The 13,295-nt window shown below is 43.8% G+C and overlaps 1 protein-coding gene across 1 annotated transcript in view; it reads right to left on the bottom strand.

Moving 5' to 3' along the window:
• The window catches only part of DOT1L (DOT1 like histone lysine methyltransferase), a 144,096-nt gene that overhangs the window by 96,527 nt on the left and 34,274 nt on the right, over positions 1-13,295 (bottom strand). The window contains 1 exon segment of the mRNA XM_040417653.1: positions 4,444-4,487. Coding sequence (XP_040273587.1) covers positions 4,444-4,487 — 44 coding nt within the window.

Raw genomic sequence — 13,295 nt, 5'->3', positions numbered from 1 at the left:
ACCCTATCCCTGTTGAGATGGTTGGACAGGGACTACCACTCCCAGATTTAACAAATCCTGAACTCCCTGCCAAATATATTTCCGAACCTATATTCTTAGTCAAAAATCTTTTTTGGGGGGGGGGGGACTGAAGAAAATGCTATCTTATAGCCTGACATTATTTCTAGGTCCCAAGAGATGAATGTTATGTTTTTCCAGGGAAAGAGAAATTTCTGTAGTCTCCCACCTATCCAGGCGTCATTGTTTGTTGCCAGATTTACTTTGGGGATTAAGGAGGAATCCCCTCCCTTTACCCCTTTTCTGGTAACTTCAGCAACCGGATTTCCCTTTTCCCCTGTAGGACCTGTCCTGACTGGAATAGGGACGAAAGATATCTCTTCTTTTGTTTGATCTATCCTCAGGAAACCACTTTTTTCTATCGGCCGCTTTCTCAAGAATCTTAACAAGCACTGGGCCAGAAATGTACTCTCCTAAGAAAGGAATAAAACAAAACTTCATTTTAGAGGTCTTATCCCCAGACCAGGATTTCATCCAAAGGGCTCTGTGAGCCGCATTAGATTAACTCGCGTCTAACAGAAAACATAACCAAATCCGCTAAAAAAGCTGTTGTAGATTTTAACAGAGGGAGAGCTTATCATCTCCTCATGTGGAGTCTTGTTTCTCAGGTGATTTTCTAATTCGTTCAACCACAGATACATGGATCTAGCTACCGAGGTTGCAGCGATATTAGCCTCAAGACCGAACATAGATGCCTCCCAGGATTTTTTTTGCAAAATACTGTCTGCTTTTCTTTCCATCAGGTCTCTAAGTTGAGACGTGTCCTCAAATGGCAAGGTGGTCTTTTTGTTCACTTTAGCCACCTGAACGTCATTTTTAGGAATTTCATCAAACACCTTAGACTCTGAAGTATCAAATAGACGGTTCTTAAACTCTCTGGAAATGCCAAGTCTCTTTTCAGAATCAGACCATTCCTCCATAACCATCTCTCTAATATTTTCATTAATTGGGAAAACTCTGGCACATTTAACCCCAAGACTTCCAAACATTTCCTCCTAAATGGAATGTGTTTTCTGGACCTTCTCAACCCCCATGGTAGCACGGACCGCTTTTAAGAGGTTGTTCATTTCATCAGAGGAAAAGTCGAATTTTTTAATTTCCCTCCGACAGCTAAGATAAGGGTTAGTCTTCATTCCATTGTTGAGTCCGAGGAAGCAGCAGTTATCAGTTTTGGTTGTTTAGAGGGTAGAAGTCCCTGGGTCGACTGTCATAGCCGACGAGGAGGACCTTATCTCCTCCTGAATCATGGATCTGAATGAGTCAATAAGTGATGGTTGTTCCTCATGTACAACATTTGAGATGCAATCCTTGGAAATAATTCAGGCAATTTCTTGAAACAAATACATTTCAGAGGCTTTTTAGTTGTCTTCTGGACCTCTTTTGATACCTGAGAAAACCAATCAGGAGGAATCCCTCACTTGAATCAAGGTGGAATCATGGTGAAAACACCCCCGTGCTCTAACACCTCACACAACCGTAATACCAAATATATATAGGTGCTCCCCCATGCTTTGGTGCACAAATGTATAAATGTATTATACACACAAATATATAGACTGGAACTTCCACATGGGGGAACTCACAGAAGGTAGCGCAGGGGCATAAAGCTCCCTTGGAGTCTGCAGCTAAGGTCCCGACATAATCACTTACTAAAACCTCAGATCAGCAATATCCGTAGCTCCACGCTTCCCTTTTATCATGCGGCTAAACGTTGCCCGCCATCTCCTGTTCCGGACTTCCGGGTTGCACCACGTAACCTCCGAACCGGAAGTGACGCAGGATGTCAGAGTAACTACACGCCTGTTGCACATCCAGCTTAACCCACCAGGGTTAAGGAGGAGTAAGCAGCTCAGGAGCACGCTCCGGATCAACCAAGGCAAGCCCTCCCAACTCAAACAGCCCAGCATTAGCATAAGTCCGCCAGCGGACCGGGGAGCTTGCTGGTGGGGGTTAACAAGGAGACCCCACATCTCCAATACTTGCCAATAAAAATTAGAAAACTACAAATTTAACAAAAAAAATATATATTTCCATTTCATCTCCCTGACGTGCAGGGAGACTCTTCTCTGCCCTGGCCTCAGTAGGGACAGGAAACACTGGGAAATGGTCGTGGGAGGGAGCAATTTAATCTCTTCTCTGTTTCTGCCCCTACAGAGGTCAATCTCCTTGTGGTGCAGTCATGCAGTCATGGTGACGATATGGAAACTTAGTCTTTTTCGTTCTCAAATCCCCCAAACATCTCATCTTGTACAGAACATTGTTTTGGTATATCCTCGAAACCCATCGATCTAACCACTTAACAATTCATCCATATCTTCAGAGGAAAAATAATATTTGTTTGGATGAGGAAGCTTCTTCGTCCAGCTCCTCAGGATCAGAAAGTCAGTTTTATCTCTTCTTGAATGAGTGTTTTTACTTCAGATAGGATAGACTGTTAATCTTTTAACATATCACTAATGCAGCATTTGCCCAGTTTCTTCTTGTTTCTGGGAGCCTTTTATTACAGACAGCATATTTCAGAGACCTAGCTTTAGCTTTTGTCTCCTTTGCTCCCTAATAGAAAAGAAAGAGCAACCATGTATCAGCCAGTGAAACATATCTCCCCCAAGGGGAACTCTGTGGTCGGCGGTTTTTAAAGCATACAGCCACTTAACCAGGCGTTTCAGCTTCTTGGAACGCACCCCAAGACTCCACCCCCCCCCCCCCCCCGTCCGGTTTATGGGGAGCGTGACCAGACGCCCGTACACTCCAGTGTGTGTCAGACTACAGCGCGCTCGCAGAGTCCAGCTGCTGTATCCTCGTCTGAAGGTATGAGATATGGCAGGCAGAAGGGGTGAAGCCCTATGTCCAGCTTTGGCCCCTGCCGTGGGAGGACAAAGAGGAATAGAAAAACCCCATTCATATTTTCCCATGTAGGGAGGAGAGGTAAGGGTTATGGATACCTGCTCGAAAAAAATATAAAAATACAATAAAATAAACCTGAATCTTCACCTCCTAGTAGGGGAGGCCTCTCTGTCTGCTGCCCCATGTAGGGACAGGAAATACTGAGGGGAGTGGGTGGGAGGGGCAATTTAAACTCTCTCTGTGTTCCTGTCCCTACATAGGTCAGGGGTCAATCTCCTTGTGGCCGTCATGGTGGATGGAAATCATGATGTGAACCCAGCCTTATTGAGAAGGATAGCGGTAAAAAATAGTTGCCAATTTATTCACACAAAAGGAATTAAGGAAAAGCAGAATTGCAAGAAAGGGTGCTGCAATATTGCTATTTCATGGGGAATACATGCGGTTACAATCTTCACAAGCAGCTACAAGGGATAGACCACTGGCATTAATTTCATCGGTGACCTTGGATGTGACTAAGTGGGAACTCCTCTTCCACCCTCAGTTTTACAGTCCCCTAACGGATTAGGCTACTAAGGAGTGACGCGATCCCCTAAAACATCTGCTCAATCACACACAATGGTGCCGCCGTTATTTCAGCCGACAGAACACTCCGGTTACAGATGCACAGCAATCACAAGAACACACTACGTTCTAGCACACTGGCCTTCAATGGTAACGTAGCAAAGCAGTATTTAGGTGTGGATACATTCAGTGCAGCGAGGAACGACTTACTAAATTTAAGTTTTAATATATAAAAAATAAAAAAGGACATGCAGAAATAAAATTGGGATAAAATAATTAATCACAAACCAATTTGATTGGTGAGGGATCCACACTAGGAGAACAGCTGAAAGTTGACCAAAACTATAAGCTAGGTGCATCACTGGGCTCTGACTATGTGTGGTTTACAGTATGAGTCTTAGGTAGCCTCCTCTTTTTCATGTGACCAGAGGCTGGCTAATTATTTGCAACATGTGGAAAGTTGTATTGCACATTTGAGCCAAAACTGAGGATATCCCAAGATTTACACGATATTATTTTAACCCAAGCACAAATATGAAATATTAATCTTATCGACCGACATGTAATTCAGTAGGTTTCTAAAGGCCGAAAATCCTGGCACTTGTGATCAAAGAAGTGCCCAAGTTCCCCGATTATATGAACATCAGTTATTTATTACAAAACATGAATTTTGACCAGGCAACTTTTGAAGTCTACCTTCTGGTCTATGGATACTAGCTTTAGTGGGCTGGAGAAGTACCGTCTGTGGCATGTATTAAATTCCATTAGCAACTCTAAGTTACCTGGAAAGCAGTACAGTTTTGGCCTTTTGTCTAAAAATGGCTTTAATTGACCCCCCCCCATCCCACCTGTTCTTTAAAACATCCTGTGTCTAATAAGTTCTCATCTGTTCCAGAAAAATAGTAACAGACCGTATAAAATCATAACACATGCATAAAGAGACACAACAAAACAGCAAATAGGAAAGTGAAATTAACTTACCGGATGGTTTCAATAATTTCATGTGCTGCATCATGGTGCTTATCCTGCAGATACAAAAAGAAAAAAAAAAGAAAATAATCAACTCCACAAAAAAACTGAGATATGAGATGGCAGAAAAAAAATGCAAGTAGCCAGCATGAAACAAAATTGGGAGGGAACACACGTCACAGGTAGGAAATTGGGTCAGGACGATACACAGAACATAACCGAGTTTACTCAACACATAATTTAGAACTCTGCTTCAGTGAGTAAAGGTAAGTTTACACATGGAAGGCTTTCCACATAGTACTGTACATAACGTGTCCTAAAACGGCAGTACAGCAGAATGTCTCCAAAAGTCCCCCTTTGAGAAGACAGACCTCTTCTAGACCTGATTTTTTGATGACAGATGTTTAATTCCCTTATCTATGTATATTCAAAAAGAGGATCACCCCTGTACCATTTTTCACAGCAATTCTGGAAGTTGCCTCAAAGGGGTTTTGTTGTATAGAGAAGCCAAGATCCCACAGGATCAAAGTTTAAAAAAATATTTAGATAAAATAGAGTAAAGAAACCAGGCCATAAGTTATTGCACTGTGCTGATGGATCGAATGTTAGTGTGTATGCAGTGGCAAATCATCAGTACCTGGGTTCCTGTGGCTGGGCAGGAGACCACAGCACTGCTGGACACCTGGGAGGAAGCAGATGTCCAGTAAACATTCTGTCCAACAGCTATGTGCACCTGTATCACCAGGCCTGGGAAGGCTTTAAGAAAAATGGGACTGCTTGAAAGATCAGCAGCTACTATGACGAGATGGAGCGTATCCTGATCACAAATTCACCCCTGGCAACAAGTGGCGAGTACCAACTCAGCCCCCCTATACTACAGCCCCTGAAACCTTCACCATACCATCCCCATCACACATGTAACTAGAATATCCAGTCTGTCAGCTGTCCCCACAGAGGGCCTTAATTCTACTACTGTCCCGTGGTCTCCTGTGTCATGTGGATTATTAGCAGATGTTCTAATTCATAGACCGTGTATAACAACTTTCCTCACTATGCTTAATATTAATAACTGATATTCTACAAGATCCTGCACGTAGCCAATGCAGAACAAGCCTGTGGTTGGCAACTAAGGGTCTGGGTCCATTTATCAGCTTGTAAACTGGATACCTATACTCTGCACTCAGTGAAAGAAGGAGGCAATGTATGAACCTGATCACTACTGCAGTGTTCACATGCAGACACTGTAGGGTAGAATCTTTTTCAAAAATAAGTAAAATCGGAAAGCCCTCTTATTTTTAAAGAGAACCTGTCAGTAGTTTGTGCTACCCAAACCACAGGCAACATGAAATAGTGACAGACTCCCTCATTACAGGGGATAGGGATGAACCTATCAAACCATTTGTTCCATGGCATACAACAATTGGGGATATCACTTTGAATTACATCACAATATTCGCTCTCTCCCGCTGAATAAAGCCCCTGGCCCTGATGGCTTCTCTTTACTATACTACAAAAAGTTTAGTCACCGCCTGACTGAACATCTTTTGCCAGTCTTCTCCACAGCCATGGAAACTGGTTCCTTTCCGGCAGAAATGTTGGAGGCACTTATAGTTACTATCCTGAAACTAGGGATCGACCGATTATCGGTTTTACCGATATTATCGGCCGATATTCAGGATTTTGACCATTATCGGCATCTATTTTGCCGATATTCCGATAACGTATGGGGAACACAGATCGCGCTGCTCTCAGTGTTCCCTCAGAAGCACAGGGGAGAAGGAAGCAGTGTCTCCCTCCCCCCTGTGATGCTGCTGCCGCCAATGAGAGGTGAGAAGAGGATATTAACTCACTCATTCATTCAATTTGAACAGGAGCCGGGAGCTGGCTGCAGAATCACATAGCCGGCTCCCGACCTCTATGAGCAGTAGCTGTGATCCGCGGTAGTTAACCTCTCAAGTGCCGCGGATCGCAGCTACTGCTCATAGAGGTCGGGAGCCGGCTATGTGATTCTGCAGCCAGCTCCTGCCTCCTGTATATGAATGAATGAATGAATGGAGAGATTTATGTTCATTGGTGGCGCAGTGTGCCCCCCCCCCAAGCCCCCCAGTATTAATCATTGGTGGCGCAGTGCGCCCCCCACCCCAGTATTAAAATCATTGGTGGCGCAGTGCGCCCCCCCCCCAGTTTTAATCATTGGTGGCAGTGGCCACAGGGTCCCCTCCTCCTCCGATCGGAGCCCCAGCAGTGTAAGCCTGGGGCTCCAATCGGTTACCATGGCAGCCAGGACGCTATTGAAGCCCTGGCTGCCATGGTAAGCTCCATGCTGCTGTGTGCACAAAGCACAGAGCAGCAGAGACAGTGTGAGATCCTATTCACCCTGATAGAGTCCTATCAGGGTGAATAGGACAAGGGTTCTAGTCCCTAAGGGGGCTAAAAGTTAGTAAAAAAAAAAAAACACCAAAATATTAAAGAGGACCTTTCACTTGTAAAAACTATGTGAACTAAGTATGCTGCCATGTAGAGCGGCACCCGGGGATCTCACTGCACTTACTATTATCCCTGGGCGCCGCTCCGTTCTCACGTTATGCCCTCCGGTACCTTTGCTCTGTAAGTTATAGTAGGTGGTGTCTTCCCTTGTCCTGTGGGCGTCTCCTTCTCCTAGGCTGTAGCGCTGGCCAATCGCAGCGCACAGCTCACAGCCTGGGAGAAAAAAACCTCCCATGCTGTGAGCTGTGCGCTGCGATTGGCCAGCGCTGCAGCCTTGGAGAAGGAGACGATATCGTCCCATATCGTTATTGAATTGTGATGTCAAGCTGTATGCCAAAATATTAGCGAATAGGCTTTTTAACGTAATCCCCTCCCTGATTTCCATAGACCAGACTGGATTTGTGCCAGGGAGACAAGCCCCGAACAACACTAGGAGACTATTGGCGTTGTTACAGACGGCTGAGCTTACAGGTACCCCGACCGCCTTTTTGACGCTGGATGCAGAGAAGGTGTTTGACCGCGTTAGCTGGCCCTATGCCTTCTCAGCCCTGCGGAAAATTGGACTCTCGGGCCCGATATACTCGGCCATCTCCGCCTTATACTCTAACCCCTGTGCTAGAGTATTTACTAATTGAGCACTATCCAATGTTTTTAATCTGACAAACGGGACTAGACAGGGGTGCCCGTTGTCCCCCCTGTTCTTCATCCTATCCATAGAACCCTTAGCGGAACGGATTCGGCGGAGCCCGGAGGTAACTGGCTTGGAGGTGGGCTCCATTGAACACAAAGTAGCACTTTTTGCAGACGAAGTGATTGTGATCTGTAGACACCCTGAGTCTTCCCTTCGGAGAGTGTTTGCTTTGTTGCAGGTATTTGGTCAGGTCTCCTATTACAAATTGAACATAGACAAATCCCAATGCCTCCCCGTTAATATCTCTGCAGAATAAATGGGTCGATTGAAAAATCTATTCCCATTAGACTGGCAGCAGGAGAGTATATCGTATCTTGGCGTACAGCTGACTCACCCAGTGTCTAGGACAGTGATGGTGAACCTTTTAGAGACTGAGTGCCCAAACTTCAACCCAAAGCCCACTTATTTATCGCAAAGTGCCAACAAGGTAAATTAACCTGAATTCTACAGTCAAACATAGAATATCTTCCATGTACTCTATCATTTAGCTATAATAGCCTGCTACACTCAGTGCGCTGCCTGTGCTGTTCATAGCGAGCCCTGCGCTGATGAAGGGCAGGAAAAATCGAAGTCATATTAGTGTGCCATAGACTTTTTCCAGGTTGCGGGTGCCCACAGAGAGGGCTCCGAGTGCCGCCTCTGGCACCCGTGCCATAGGTTCGCCAACACTGGTCTAGGACATTCCACACTAATCCCCCCCCCCTGCTGGAAGATCTAGCTAAGGACATCAAGAATATGAAGAAGTTCTTCATCTCTTGGTTTGGAAGAGTAGCCGCTTAAATTTTTTTATTTCTTCCTAGACTCCTCTATCTCTTCAAAACCTTGCCTGTCCCGAATTCCTTTTTCAATAATGCCAGGCGGCAGATGATGGGCTTTATATGGGACTCGAAGCATCCCAGAGTAGGGTACTCCATCCTAACAAAACACAGAAGAGAGGGGGGACTGGGAGTCCCTGATTTGAAACACTATCGCACGGCCTGCCTCTTAGACCAGCTGGTCCACTGGTGGAACGACTCAGCAGACAAACACTGGGTAACAATGGAAAGGACCTCACTCACCCTCTCTTCCCTCCACTCCTTATTAGTGGGAACAGCATGGAAAATCCCTCCCTGCGAGTCCCCCTTGCAAGCTATTAAATTGTCTACTTTGGCCTGGAAAACGTTACTAGACAAATCTACCTCCGGTTATTTTTCTTTTCCTTCCCCCCCCCCAGTCTCTTATCGATATCCTGTTTAACTGACCTCATCCAAGACCTGAACCTCAGAACATGGTCTGCTTGTGGGATCCGATCTGTACAGGACATGATAGGCCCAGACAAGATCTTCTCATTTACCCATATCCATAGCAAGTTCCACATTTCCAAAAGAGAGTTTTATAAATTCCTACGGATTAGGTCCTTTTTGGATAGGATAAGAGTGAGAAAACCTTATTGTACATGCCTCAAGTGGTTAGAAGGTACCTCCACAACAGGTTTCCCAGAAAGGGGGGCATCTCCCTCTCCTCTGGCCTCCTTGCCACCCCCCCCCCCTTAAGAAAATGGGAGACAGATCTGGGTCAAACTTTTTACAAAGATCAATGGTGTACTGCATTCCGATTGGCCCATTCAGTCTTCCGCTGTGTAAGCCACCAAGAAGCGATCTTCAAAACAAGCCTGCGGTGGTACTACACGCCGTCTAGACTGCATTTGAGGTTTCCCTCAGCCAGTCGTGCCTGCTGGAGACAGTGTGGAAGCAGAGGCTCTCTCCTTCACACACACCCTCTGGGCCTGCCCTAAGATCACGGGCCTTTGGAAGGATGTTCAGGACCTCTTAAATACTCTTCTCCCTACTCCCATAGTTGTGTCCCCAGAGGTAACCCTCCTCTTCATTAACATTGATGCCCTGCCAAATACACACAGATCGATAACGGCCCACATACTCATGGCCACTAAGCTGGTTATCACTAGGCACTGGAAAACCCCAGACATCCCTTCTCTTCGTGAGGTAGTGGCGTTGGTGAACTCCACTTGCATGCATGAAAAAATGTGGTACACCCGATTGCCCTCAATGTCAAAGTTCAATGCATTATGGTCGGGATGGATATCCAGTTCATGGTACGAGTCTTAGTCAACACCTGGGAGATATCAGCCTCAGGGGAAACCATAAGGAATAGATTTTATCACCTTCACTCATTTCAACTGACCTCTGTTACTTTGTCCTGAAGGGCTGCCCTTTTAGCTGTCCTATACCCTGGTGCTGTTTTTGTTGTTCTTTATGCTTGTTTGTTTGTCTGTTTTCATATCTACAGATACCGGTAGCCACTCAGTGTGCACTTGTGATCTCAATTCAGTATTGTGGAGCTCTCCACATCTTCACTATGTGCATGGCGTGTGTGCCAGCTTCTCTACTGATGTCATATTGTAATACTGAAACTGTATTATATTTATTAATGTCTTGAAACTTTGATAAAATATGCGTGATAAAATACCTAATATAATCATGGGTATCACCGCGACCGAAAACGCCTGTACTATTAAAATATTTGTTAAAAATTCCAATACGGCGAATGACGTAAAACTGAAAAAAAAGGGTCAAAATTACCTTTTTGCCATTTTTTCATTGCTTCTCTTACCCCCAAAAAATGTAATGTGATCAAAAGTTCACACACACTCCAAAATGGTATCCATAAAAACTACAGATTGTCCTGCAAAAAAATGAGCCCCTAGGCAGCTCAGCAGACAAGTATAAAAATAAGTTATGGGGGTCAGACTATGGTGATGTAAAAAAAAAAAAGTTGCAATTTTTACACTATTTAGACGTAACAAAACCTATACATATTGGGTATTAGTTGTAATCGTACTGACCCAAAAAATAAAGGGCATGGTTCAGTGTTGCTGCAAACGAAACGCTGTGGGAACAAAACCCGTAAAAATGTGGAGGAATTGCTTTTTTTTTTTCAAATTCCACCCCATTAGGAATTTCACCACCGCTTCCCACTACATTGTATGCCATAATTAATGGTGGCATTAGAAAGTACAACTTGTCCCGCAAAAAATAAGCCCTCATACAGCTATGTGAATGGAAATCTAAAAAAAATTATGGCTCAAGGAAAATGAAGAAGAAAAATGACCGGAAAAACCTCCGGTAGTGAAAGGGTTAAAGAGTTCAAAGGGTAAAATCTGTGGTGGAAACCTGCAGTTTAATTAACATGCTGTGGATTTAGGCTACGTCTACACGACTACATTTGTCATGCGACATTTTTTTGCACTAATGTCGCGCGACAATTTCTATAATGGCAGTCTATGGTGTCGCACTGCAACTGCGACGCAACAGTTGCAGAAAATCCATTTGAGATGGTTTTTTCTGCGACTGTTGCGTCGCAGTCGCATGTTGCAGTGCGACACCATAGACTGCCATTATAAAAATTGCCGCGCGACAATGGTGCAACAAAATGTTGCAGTGTAGACGTAGCCTTAACGTCCGCCACAAAGGACAAATTACACTGCTGTTTGTTTTTTCCGCAGGGTAGGGATGAGAGGTCTTTAAATTAAATCTTATACGGAGTGGCCAATGCACATCACATATTTCGCTTGTGGATATATCCATAAACCTTTATTGACAGCTAAGGCTACTTTCACACTAGCGTTCGGAGCGGGTCCTTCTGATGTTTCATCAGACGGATCCGCTCCTATAATGCAGACGTTTGCATCCGTTCAGAACGGATCCGTCTGCATTATAACTTAGAAAAAGTGTGAAAGTAGCCTGAACGGATTCGTCCAGACTTTACATTGAAAGTCAATGGGGGACGGATCCATTTGAAGATTGAGCCATATAGTGTCATCTTCAAACGGATCCATCCCCATTGACTTACATTGTACACTGGAATCCATACAAAGGAGAAAGGTGCTCTAAAACAATGACTGAGAAGTGACTACGTACTGGATGTCTGAGGCAGACATGGCTCAACTACAGAAACAACCTTTTGAGAGCACTTTTTCTCATTTGGAAGACTTGTCTTTGTAATTCAGTTACATATACTTAGTAATTGTTTCCTAGATAGAAAATAGAGACAACATGATTATGACTAATGTTGTTTTAAGCCCCTTATAAGGCATGAAACATGGGTTTATTTTTAAGTCCACAATAAGAGATGGAATAGTAAAATCCTGCCAGCCAATGCTGTGTTCTTGAACTGATGCTCCCTTGAGAGTCGAGAATGTATAAACACTTTTGAGAGCGTCACACATAGCTGGAATAGCACAGTGGTGATGTTCATCACTGAACAGAGAAAGTTCACATCAGGGCGCGGAGCATAAAACACCCAAAGCAGTCATATTACAAGTGCCCTGACCACTGTTTTATCCAGGCCTGTGGAGTCTGTAAGCCAAAGCTCCTTCATAAATAGCCAATCATTTAGTAATAGTTTTACTGTAGCAAAATGGTAACATTGGCCTTTTCCTTACCATCATGTAAGTAACTTGCACCATATTTATTGGAATACAATTACTGAAATTCCTGACATTCCCTAAATTCCTTTAAAGGCCATGTACATTGTACTCATTTTGAGCTAAAAACTTATTTTCAAATTGGTCTTTATTAAAAAAAAATATATATAAATAATAATAATAATAATAATAATAATGCACCCTTTTTCGGTGCAGAACTGACTTGCTCTAGTAGCCCCCTTTGGATTATCTGTCTGTTCGTCAGCTCAGGAGCTGACAGGCTCCTTATCTCTACTCTCTGACCTTATAGATAGTCATTATAGCTCAGTTCTTATCTTACTGATAAGAATGTGGCTTAAAGGGCTTCTGTCACCCCACTAAAGTCTTTTTTTTTTGGGCTAGTTAAATTCCTTATACTGTGATATATGAAAATATAATGGTCTTACTTTCCTTCAGCAGTTTCTTATAAAAACAAACTTTTATAATATGTAAATTAGGTCTCTACCAGCAAATAGGGCGTCTACTTGCTGGTAGCCGTCGCAAAAAAACGTGATCTTTTTCGGTGATGTCATCGGCACAGGCACACTGAGGGAGTTCTGAGGAGGCGAGCCTCCTCATCTCAGAGCGCCTGCGTCGAATCAACACAGGCGCACGATTTTTGAAATGCCGACAGGGCCGGCCGGAGGAGGAGATCGCGGCTGGCCCTGTCAATCAACACGACGAGGGGGCGGTTTTTTGCGGCGGCTTCCAGCAAGTAGACGCCCTACTTGCGGGTAGGGACCTAATTTACATATTAGAAAAGTTCGTTTTTATAAGAAACTGCTGAAGGAAAGTAAGTAAGACCATTATATTTTCATATATCGCAGTATAAGGAATTTAACTAGCCCAAAAAAAAAAAATATATGACTTTAGTGGGGTGACAGAAGCCCTTTAAATAACTGTTTATCTCTTAGTAGTTTAGAGACAAGAGTTATTAGATGACCAGCACAAAGTTAAAGTACCAGTCACAAAGTTAGAAAAACAGCTAACCCTTTGTGACAGAATAGCTCAATATTATTAACCACCTCAGCTCCCCTAGCTTAAACCCCCTTAATGACCAGACCACTTTTCACAATTCTGCACTACACTACTTTCACGGTTTATTGCTCGGTCATACAACTTACCACCCAAATTAATTTTACCTCCTTTTCTTCTCACTAATAGAGCTTTCATTTGGTGGTATTTCATTGCTGCTGACATTTTGACTTTTTTTTAAATTTATTG

This window comes from Bufo bufo, chromosome 2, assembly GCF_905171765.1.
Source record: "Bufo bufo chromosome 2, aBufBuf1.1, whole genome shotgun sequence".
Classification (NCBI taxonomy): domain Eukaryota; kingdom Metazoa; phylum Chordata; class Amphibia; order Anura; family Bufonidae; genus Bufo; species Bufo bufo.
Note: the sequence above shows the minus strand (reverse complement) of the source record. Positions and strands in the feature narration are given on the sequence as shown.